Below are 11,465 nucleotides of genomic sequence, written 5' to 3'. Positions count from 1 at the left end.
ACCTAGAGCTCTGATACCAACTTGTCACGACTCTGATTTTCCACCCTTGGGAGTCGTGATGGCGCCTACTAGTAGAAGCTAGGCAAGACACGAACTATAGAGATTTTAACTCTTTCATTTTAATCCTTTTTAACAACTTGAATTAACAGGAAATCAACACTTTAAAAGTTAACAATAAACAGAATAAGCAGAAGACTTAAACAGCTAAAAATAACCAAGCTAATGCTACAATCCAATATACTTCTATACCCGGAACCTGGTGTCACAATATTCACAGACGGACTAAGATTACTACAACAATTGTCTGAAAGAAATACAATCTGTCTCGAAATCTAATGAAAACAAAGTACATAACAAAGTGGAAGAGAATGTCGGGCCTGTGGACACTTGCAGGACTACCTCAGGATCTCTGGTTGTACTGAAGGCTAGCTCCCCAAGTGCTACTGCCCAAATGTTGCTCCGGTATCTGCACATAGTGCAGAGTGTAGCATCAGCACAACCTATCTCATGTGCTGGTAAGTGTCTGGCCTAACCCTGGCAAGGTAGTGGTAAGGCTAGGACCAGACTCCAGATAAACCTGTGCAGTTATATAATATACAGTGAAAAATAAACAGGAATAGACAGTTTAAATGGGAGGGGGTACATGCTACGGGGAAAATATCAAATCCAGTAGAAACATAAGAAAATAGGGGATAACAATTCAAAATCTACAACAAAATAACAATAACACTGTTGCGGGAAATGCAAAACAGGGTTCGCACAGGAAAATAGGATCTTCGCATTTGCGAGCAGCTGGTCGCATTTGCGACTTGGGAATTGCGACAACTTCATCGCATTTGCGACTCAAGGCTGGGACGGGGATTTTCGCATTTGCGAAAGAAATCTCGCATTTGCGAGACTGAGCTGGCCTGGCTTCCTTTGCATTTGCAATCAGCCACTCGCATTTGCGAGCCAGGCTTCGTAATATGCAAAGCTTGCAGGCCTGCTATGCACAGCTGAAATATGCAACTTTTCTAAGTTCAAAATGTACCCCGTGGCCTATCCAAAACTCAGTCGAACCCTCGGGGCTCCAAACCAAATATACACACAACCTCAAAAACATCCCACGGACTTATTCGTGTACTCATATCACCAAAATAACATGAGAAACATCGAATTAAACCTCAATATCATTGAAATTTATCAAAACTTCTTAAACATCAAATTTTGCATTTAAGGTCCGAATCACATCATACGGATTTCGTTTCTTACCAAACTTCACAGAATCATCTTAAACCATATATAAGACCTGTATCGGGCGCGGAACCAAAATACGGGCCCGATACCAACATGTTCTAATCAAAATTCATTTTCAAACTTTATAAACAATTTCAGAAAATAATTTCTTTCAAAAATTCATTTCTCGGGCTTGGGACCTCGAAATTCGATTCCGGGCATACGCCCAAAGTCCCCTATTTTCCTATGAACCCTTCGGGAACATCAAATCACGGGTCCGGGTCCGTTTACCTAAAACATTGACCGAAAGTCAAATTAATTCTTTTTGTAGTCAAAATTTATCATTTTTCACAGATTTTCACATCTAGGCTTTCCGGCTACGCACCCGTGCTGCGCACGCAAATCGAGGTGATGCTAAGAGAGGTTTTTAAGGCCTCGGAACGCAGAATTTTATTTTAAAACCAGTGATGACACATACATAGATCATGAGAATCATTTTTTTTTCAAGGTTCATAAAAATGAAATTCTCAACAAAACAAATGATTCTATAAGCTCAAAATTTGGTGACTAAGGATCTTTTTGATTCAGTGGCTCAAGTGTTTGGCTTATTTGGTTCAAAGAATGCCTACTTCATTTTCCAAGTTCAGTGTTATGTTTTTTTTAATTTCGCTTTGAAAAGCAATCTGGACAAGTTCTAGTGCTAGAGGCTTCCCTCTTCTGTTTTTTTTTCTTTTTTTTTAAAAAAAGGACTTCACAGTTGACATAATCTTTCTTAATTTCTCTGTCATCAAGAGTGCCTTCAACAATTGTGAATTCATAACTTCAGATGTTCAAGTTTTATTTTTTTTAAAGATATTCTAACTGAAATGTTGCTACTTCAAAAAGGATACAAACAAATCCTTCCATGATACTTTTGATGGTCAAGTCGTGAGAATTGAACATGTATACTCAAGACACACAAGCATATTAGAATTAACAGAGATGCTTACCAACTGTGCAAAAACTACTCTTCATTACCTGGAAAAGAAAAGACAAAGAAAATCTTATTTATTCACAAATAGGGACTGAGCGTGTAAGCCTTCATGTAACAAGTTCAAGCAAGAATGGCAGATCCTGCAAAGCAATTGGCAACACACATGTTAGCATCAACAAGAGTACGGTAACGCATATACTAAAATATTATAGCCGACACAAGAGTCTAATTCATCATTTATCCGTTCAAGGAAAGCTATGTACAATCAAAATGCCTTTCCTATTCTTTTTTTTTCAGATCACATACTAGACTACTTAGTTCGCCCAAGGAAAGATATTTATAACAAAAACTCTTTCCCTTACCCATGACGCACTGACTTCTCATCATCACGCGTCCACAAAAACATACCATCAACAACAACAGTAAACAAAGGTAGCAAAATAGTAGATAGAGAGGAGCGAGTGATACCCCAGCCTCCCCAAAACTTGGTTTTTTTTTTTAAATTTATTTATTATTATTATTATTATATATATTAAAATTCTTATTGCTGATTTTGATCACCCTCATGCTGGGTAAAATCTCCACTTGTTTCACATATCTCTTCTACTCTCGAAAAGAGTGAGCAGATACAATCAATGGATCCATGGATACGGATGTAGCATTAGTTTCCTGCGCCACAGATTCAGGTACAATACCCAAGTCTCCAAACATATGAGGATCCAGGACTTGTGATGATCCACCAAAATCACCAGCTGTTGGGAATAGCTGGAAAGGGTCTAGTTCTTCAGTAGGAATATAATTTCCCGTGTAATTTGTTCCATCTATGCCTTGCAAATCTGATATATTTATTGGAGGAAGAGGAGGCAGGACTTCTAATTGTAGATTCCCCGCTGGTGGTAGTGGTGCTACCATGTTCCCTTGTTGTCCTGTGTATGGGAAAAATGTATGAGGATTAGTAATTTGATATGTATTAACTAAATTCCCCACAAGTGCTTCTAGAGATTGGAGCATGGATGTGGAGTGGGCAAAGGTTCGTTCTTGAATATTCCTCATAACTGCCATGTCATGTTGTAATTGTTCTTGACGACCAATCATGGTCATCATCTGATCCTCCAGTCTTCTAGATCCTTCAACAACATTCTTTCTTTCTCTCCTTGGTTGAGGCGGATCTAAATCAGCTTGTATTACCTGTGCTTGACCTTCTCTAACTTGTATTTGATCGAGGGCAGCTCGTTCTGCATGACGTGGCCCAGTCGTATCTCCTTGACTAGCTAGAAAAGCCATAGCAATAGGATCTCTTAGGATGATCCTTTGCAAATCTTCTGGAATTATCACTTTAGTATTTTTTTATCAAAGCAGTCACTAAACATGGGAAGTAAAATGATCCAATACTGTTGTCTCTTCTACAGAAGTTGATTTGCTCATTAATTATCTTACCCACATTTACCCGCATTCCTTTGTATATTGCAAAAATAAGTGCTGCTCTTCTTACTCGAATTTCATCATGGTTTGGATTTGGGAAAAGACGACTGTTAATAAAATATAATAAAGCCTACCAATACGATGTATATTTATTCCTCTAAAGAAATCTGGCTCACCATTCGGTTTATAAATCCAATCCATCCCATACGGACAAAGGATATCAGCAATTTCATCAATATCGGAATGATTAAGAACACCAATTGCTACAGTGTCATCTAGTTCGTCAAGTCCATACAGGGTATTGATAGCATCAGCAGAGAAGTAAATGATCTTACCTCGTACCCATGTATAATTACCATCATTGTCGATGCTTGAGTAAAATTCCTGAACCAAAATAGGAATGAATTCATCAGGCTGTTGCACGAATTTGGTCCAATTGTGATGGTAAAAAAGTCCCAATAGATTCCTCGCTCTTTGCCCTTGAGTAGGCCGAATTTCCATTCCTTTTTCTGGGATGAAATTGCGATGAATATTGTTTCTAAACCAAGTTTGTGCAAGTGGGGAGGCAAATTTGGAGAATCATAATTTTCAGTTCTCCTGCTTCTTGAGCTAGAGGGGTCTCTTCTTGGTCCTATGCCAGAGTTTGGAATTTGGGCAATGGAGGATATTGGTATTCCCCTAGTGGAGAGAAAGGAAAAGAAAAAAATCTCTTTTTTCTTTATGAGATGAGTGAAAGAGAAAAACTACTCTGAGAAAGAAGAAAAAGAGCACGAAGTTTAAATAGAACTGGAACCACTTGAAATTGGTGAAAACAATTGCGGCTGCTGCATAGAAAAGAGAATAAAAGAGAATGATAGGAACGGGGAATGAATTTGATGTGACAGGTTGTGACCGAAAAAGCTCGAAATAAGCTTTCATGGTGGAAAGAGAAGGTTGGAAATTGAAGGGTGCAGGTGTCGGCGACAGGAAGAGAGAGAAACAATACTAATTAAGCGGTTTTGATTGCTTTAGTAAAATTTTATATACTACCAAACCCTTTATTAAAATAATGAAAACATAATAAAAAATAAAAAAAAAACTTTTTGAGAGCTTTCTTTGCCTATGGGTTTCTTACCCATTTCAATTGTTGAGCTCATTTTGACGAGCCTCAATTCTTGCAATTGTTCCTTTTTACTTTATTGATTCCCTCTTTTTCCTTTTTTTTCTTTTTATTTAACAATTATATATATATATCTTTTTAAACATATCATACTCATTATATCATATATTTACACACACACACACACATATATATATATATATATATATATATATATATATATATATATATATATATATATATTTGAGAGAGGGAGTTAGATTAGTTCTAAGTTTAACTTCTTCGGCTAGACGAATTACCTGCTTTTGGATTACTGGATGAAAGTGACAGAAGCTTGCCTTTCATATCCTCCACCCAAGTATATTTTCAATCAGTGCCCGTATACTCTGAACTTGTCACCACCATTGACATGTTGGATTTCAAATGCCCCATATAGAGTAACTTTAGTGACTGTATATGACCTGCCCATTTGGATTTGAACTTACCTGGAAAAAGCTTCAAGCGACTATTGTACAAAAGAACCTTGTCACCTTCTTTGAAATTCTTGTTCTTGATCATCCTTGTCATGCCATCTTTTTACTCTTTCCTTGTATAAAAGAGCATTATTGTATGAACTCAGGCGAAATTCTTCAAGTTCATTTATCTGCACTAATCGATTTTTTCCAACATTTCTTACATCACAATTAAGAGATTTGCCCAAAATGCTTTGTGCTCTAACTCAATAGGCAAATGACAAATTTTTCCAAAGACGAGTCTATATGGAGAAGCTCCTATAGGTGTTTTAAATGCAGTCCTATAGGCCCAAAGTGCATCATCTAATTTCAAGGACCAATCTTTTCTCGAGGCTCCCACGGTCTTTTCTAGAATTCTTTCAAGTTCTCTCTTGGATACCTCAACTTGCCCATTTGTTTGTGCGTGATATAGTGTGTCTGTTTTGTGTGTGACCCTATATTTAGATAACAAGGCTACAAATTGTCTATTCATGAAATGTGAACCTTGATCACTAATGATTACTCGTGGGGTTCCAAATCTAGTAAAGATGTTCTTTTTAAGAAACTGACACACAACTTTGGCTTTATTTGTCCTAGTGGCTATTGCTTCAACCCATTTTGACACGTAATCTACGGCCACTAATATATACTGGCATGAATGCGATGAAAGAAATGGACCCATAAAATCTCAGACATCAAAAATTTCGTAAACAAGTATAGAGTTGAGAGGCATTTCATCCCTTTTGGAGATGTTGCCCATCCTTTGGCAATTATCACATGATGACACATATGCTCGTGCATCTTTGAATAAGGTGGGCCAATAAAATCCTGCTTCTACCACTTTAGCTGTTGTTCTATTTGGTCCATGATGACCTCCAACTGCTCCATCGTGACAATGGTACAAGTTACTTTTCATTTTTGTTTTTGGAATGCATCTTCTCACGATCCTATCTGCACAAATTTTAAACAAGTAAGGATTGTCCCAAAAATAATGTTTTACTTCTGTTAATAACTTCTTTTTCCTTGGGTAAGAATAGTCATAAGGAATCCATTTTCCAACCAAATAGTTAGCTAAATCAGCAAACCAATGACTTTGATCAACAACTATTTTTATTGAAAAAATATGCTCATCGGGGAACTCTTCTTGAATTGCAATTGATTCACTTGGTGGCTTCTCTAACCGAGAGAAATGATCAGCAACTTGATTTTCTGAACCTTGCTTGTCTTTGATTTCCAAGTCAAACTCTTGAAGAAGGAGTATCCACCTTAAGAGTCTTGGTTTGCATATTTCTCGGCAAGGAGGTATTTTAGTGCTAAATGATCTGTAAAAACTATTACTTTTGACCCGATGAGATAAGCTCCGAATTTATCAAAAGCAAATATCACAGCTAGTAATTCTTTTTCAGTTGTGGCGTAATTTACGTGTGCTTCATTGAGTGTACGACTGGCGTAGTAAATGGGACGAAAGATTTTATCTTTTCTTTGGCCAAGAACTGCCCCAACTGCTACATCACTAGCATTGCACATTAATTCAAATGGTTGACTCCAATCTGGAGTCACAACAACTGGAGCATTTACCAATTGTTTCTTGATTTTTCCAAATGCCTTCAAGCAATTATTAGTGAAGTCAAACTTTACATCCTTACCCAACAGATTAGTTAATGGTTTGGTATTTTGGAGAAATCCTTAATGAATCTTCGGTAAAATCCTGTATGACCTAAGAAACTTCTAATTCCTTTAACTGTGGTTGGAGGCGGTAATTTTGCAATAACATCGACCTTTGCTTTATCAACTTCAATGCCATCTGATGTAATTTTGTGTCCAAGAACAATTCCTTCTTTCACCATAAAATGACATTTTTCCCAATTTAAGACCAGATTTGTTTCTTCACATCTTCTTAACACTAATGTTAGATGGTGAAGACATTCTTCAAAGGTTTTTTCAAAGAGTGTGAAATCATCCATAAATATCTCTAAACGTTTTTCAGTCATGTCTGAGAAAATAGATGTCATACATCTTTGAAATATGGTCGGGGTATTGCATAGACCAAAATGCATTCTTCTGTATGCAAATGTCTCGCTAGGGCAAGTAAATGTTGTTTTATCCTGGTCTTTTAATGCAATCGGTATTTGATTGTAGCCAGAGTAACCATCAAGAAAACAATAGAAACTATGCCCTGCCACTTTTTCTAACATCTGGTCAATAAACGGTAAAGGAAAATAATCTTTTCGGGTAGCACTATTGAGTCTACGATAGTCAATGCATACCCTCCATCCTGTGACAGTTCGAGTTGGAATCAACTCATTATTTTTATTTTGCACAACTGTCATTCCACCCTTTTTTGGCACAACTTATACTGGACTTACCCAACTACTGTCAGAGATTGCGTAGATTATTCCTGCATCCAAAAGTTTAACTACCTCTTTTTGGATCACTTCTTGTAATTTAGGATTCAAACTCCGTTGTGGTTGAACTACTGGTTTTGAATTATCTTCCAATAGTATTTTATGCATGCAAATAGCAGGGCTGATTCCTCTTATGTCTCGAATAGTCCATCTTATTGCTTTCTTGTACCTTCGCAATACTTCAATCATTTGATGTTCCTGTTCACCTGTCAAAGAGGAAGAAATTATGACTGGAAATGCTTCAGGTTCTAGGAAAACATATTTTAAATGAGAAGGCAGAATTTTTAGCTCAAGATAAGAGTAAGGTTTTCCCTGTTTTATTTATTCTTCATGGATTCCGAATGAGTCTTCCTGTTCGTGCTCTTGATGGGATTCTTCATCAAATCCCGAGTCAATGTCAGTTAGATAATCCTTGGGTGGATCATTGACTAACTATTGGTTTTGATATTCTTCCACAATTTCATTTAATATATCAATGCCGAAACATGATGAGGAAGTTTCCTCATTAGGGTATTTCATTAATTTTTGCATATCAAAGATCACTCTTTTTTATCTACTCTCAAAATTAGTTGTCCTTGTTGGATATCAATCAATGCTCTACCAGTTGCTAAGAATGGTCTTCCAAGAATTATTGGCACTTCACTGTGTTCTTCCATATCAAGTATTATGAAGTCCACTGGAAACACAAATTTATCCACTTTGACAAGTACATCTTCTATTATACCTCTTGGCTTTTTCAAAGATTGATCTGCCAATTGTAATGAAACTGGTGTCGCTTTTATTTGTCCCAAGTTGAGCTTCCTAAAAATTGAAAATGGCATTAGATTAATAGAAGCTCCTGAATCACAAAGTGTTTTTTCAAAGTAAACTCCTCCTAGAGTACAAGGAATTGTAAAACTCCTTAGATCTCCAAGTTTCTTCGGAAGCGTATTTTGAATTATAGCACTACAATTTTCTGTCAATTCAATGACTCCAAGATCTTCTAGCTTTCTTTTGTTTGAAAGGATTTCTTTAAGAAACCTTGCGTATGAAGGCATTTGAGCTAGTGCATTAGTAAAAGAGACATTGATGTACAATTGCTTGAGGATTTCAAGGAACTTCCCAAATTGTTTATCTAATTTCTCCCTCTTTTGTTTTTGTGGGAAAGGGAGTGCAATCTCCTCGGTTCCTTCATTTTTTTGTGAGTGTGATTATTCCTTCCTCTTTTCCCCCTTTTTTATTGGTTCACCTGTCTCTTGTTCCTTTGATTCCTAATTTTTAGGTTCTTGCTCTTTTCCTATATCATATTCTTGATATGGATCAGGTAATTCTTTGCCATTTCTCAAAGATATAGCCTGTGCTTGCTCCATTGGATTTTTTTCTATGTTACTAGGGAGGCTTCCAGGATTTCTCTCTGTTAGCTTGGTTTCTAGTTGTCCCATCTGAATTTTAAGGTTCTGAATTGCCAAGCCCTGTGATTCCATTCTATCTTCAGCATTTTTATTGAGCTTTTCAATATTTTTGATGAATTGATAGACCAAATCTTCCAGGGTTGGTTTCGAGATGGAGTTTGAGTTTGGTATCCTTGCAGATTTCTTTGTTGAGTTTGGAAGCCAGGAGGTGCTTGAGTTGACTAACCTTGGTGTCCAGGTTGCCATGAGTTGAGACTTCCATTGTTGTTACTCCATGAGAAACTCAGATGTCTTTGCCCTTGGGGGTTAAAACTGTTTTTATTATAATAGTTATTATTTCTATTATAATGTCCAACTGCATAAATATTTTCTCTCGTTTGGCATTCATGATTCCGGTGTCCTCCTCTGCACTGATCACATAAGGAGTGTGATTGTGATTTTTGTGTGGTACTTTGCATTGCCTCTACCTTCTTTGTCAAGGTTGTTAGTTGATGGGCTAACAATGAGACATCGTCAATCTGGTGCATTCCAGATGGCTTTCTTGGTTGAGATCTCTCAGTTGTCCATTGACTTGTATGTTCGACAATTTCATCTAAATGAGACATGACGTCTTTAGTGGTTCTGCTCATGATTGAGCCACCTGCAGCTGTATCTACGACACTTCTTGAGGTAGGTGTTATTCCATTATAAAAATTAATCAATTGTTGCCAATCTGGTACACCGTGGTGTGGGCACTTTCTCAAAAGCCCCTTAAATCTTTCCCAAGATTCGTAAATATATTATGCATCGAGTTGAGAAAAATTATTAATTTCTTGTCTCATTCTAGCAGTCTTTGCAGGTGAGAAATATTTATTCAAAAACTTTTGAGTTATGTCTTCCCATGTTTGAATGGAACCTGTTGGTAGATTCCTGAGCCATGTTCTTGCATCTCTCCTTAAGGAAAAGGGAAATACTCTCAATCTAATAGCATCATCTGGAATTCCATTGTTTCCAAAAGTATCTAAGATTTCCATGAAATCATCCAAATGAGTATTAGGATCTTTCTGTGAGAGTCCATTGAACTGGCAATTATTTTGAATCATTTAAATCAAGGCCGCTTTGATTTCAAAATTACATGTGGCTACTGGAGGACGTCTTACACTGGATTCTCTTCCTGTGTAAGTTGGCCTTGCGTAGTCCCTCAGTAATCTCCTTGGCCTTGGTTCAACTTCATCAAATTGATCCTCCATAATAGGATGTTGAATTTCTTCCCTAGGAGGTATTTCTTGATCATCTTCCATGCTAGTTTGAGTAGTGTTGAGAATTTGATCGTATTCTGCTGATAGTTTCTTCAATCATCTCAAAGTTCTGTTTATTTCAGGATCAAGGTTGATTATCTTCTTTGATGAAGAACGGGTCATATGCCTTCTGCATACAAGAGTTAATTAGTGAGTAACATAAAAGACAAATTATTCTCAAATGGTAACAAAACAATTTTTTTTATTTGAAGTAGATTTCTGCCAATCCCGGTAACGACGCCAAAAATTTAACGAATGGCTAGCGTATAGAAAATTATTACTCGTATCTTGTCAAATTTTATAATATAGAAAGATGTCGGTCCACAGGGATTGGTTAATCTTTTCTTACAAATAAGTTTTGTTTGAATTACTATTTGAGAAAATATGGAGTGGTGAATTGATTAACTAATAGTCAATAAATAAAGTAGCAACGAGAAAAAAAATTATTGTCTTTCACAAATATGATTAAAAGAAAGTGTTGGGATCCTGACTTCACTTGATATTGCAATTATAACATAGGTTCAATTATTATTCAACTTCTATTCCCACAAATACATGAATGTCCTTGGCAGTTAACACTCACATATTATCACTTAAATCTATTAGTTAGTCATGCTCTTTCGATTACACAACTTTACTATAACAGAGAATATATGTCAGAACTAAAACATGCTCTTTTTATTTTGGCGAGCCTCTTTCGATTAACTCACTTGTTATAACTAATTAATATTCAAATTGCTCTTGCGATTACAATCCTTAATACCATCATAATTATATATTGCAGCAGGTAATTAACATTCAAGCAACAACTTGTTTATACTAAAATTAACTGTATTACTTATTTTATTCTTTCGATTACAAATTTGTAAAAGTTAATTTATACAAACTTAAATAAATGCCATAAAATCTTGTTAATATCTACTGCTGAAGCAGATGCTAAATATAAAGTTTCAGGCCAAACACGTGAAGTTGAAGAATAATTACTACTGTTATAACAGAATATCAAGCTTCATCATTTTTCTAGCACTAGAAAAATTACTCCATAGTGAAGTAATTACTACCATAAGAATTGTTTTTCTTCATCAAATAAGAAAATAGAAAAAAATATTCGATGTGAATAACTCTCCCTATTTAATTATTATCAGAAATAGAATAATGATGACAATGGAGTTTTTTTTATTTCAAACACAAA

The 11,465-nt window shown here is 36.1% G+C and overlaps 1 protein-coding gene and 1 non-coding gene across 5 annotated transcripts; one reads left to right on the top strand and one right to left on the bottom strand.

Annotated features, from left to right (window-relative positions):
- Positions 1 to 205: 205 nt before the first annotated feature.
- Positions 206 to 4,622, bottom strand: LOC104226520 (uncharacterized). 4 transcript variants are annotated; one of them, XR_011404338.1, is made up of 3 exons: positions 3,946 to 4,621; positions 2,205 to 3,459; positions 206 to 466 (listed from the first exon to the last, which is right to left on the bottom strand). XR_011404338.1 is itself a non-coding variant. In XM_009778531.2 (2 exons), exons 1-2 carry the CDS (start codon positions 4,109 to 4,111, stop codon positions 2,792 to 2,794), a joined length of 489 nt encoding a protein of 162 aa, XP_009776833.1. In that variant the 5' UTR covers positions 4,112 to 4,622; the 3' UTR covers positions 206 to 2,791. The 4 variants fall into 4 exon arrangements, 2 of the variants coding, with proteins under 2 accessions (XP_009776833.1, XP_070021271.1); XR_011404339.1 differs by having other exon boundaries at positions 2,233 to 3,459; XM_009778531.2 differs by having other exon boundaries at positions 206 to 3,114; positions 3,946 to 4,622.
- A 5,091-nt stretch (positions 4,623 to 9,713) lies between these two features.
- On the top strand, positions 9,714 to 9,820 carry LOC138884456 (small nucleolar RNA R71). Its single transcript, XR_011404650.1, has one exon. It is a non-coding gene; the product is annotated as a small nucleolar RNA R71 (small nucleolar RNA).
- The last annotated feature ends 1,645 nt before the right edge of the window (positions 9,821 to 11,465 follow it).

Source organism: Nicotiana sylvestris, chromosome 12 (assembly GCF_000393655.2).
Source record: "Nicotiana sylvestris chromosome 12, ASM39365v2, whole genome shotgun sequence".
Classification (NCBI taxonomy): Eukaryota; Viridiplantae; Streptophyta; class Magnoliopsida; order Solanales; family Solanaceae; genus Nicotiana; species Nicotiana sylvestris.
Note: the sequence above shows the minus strand (reverse complement) of the source record. Positions and strands in the feature narration are given on the sequence as shown.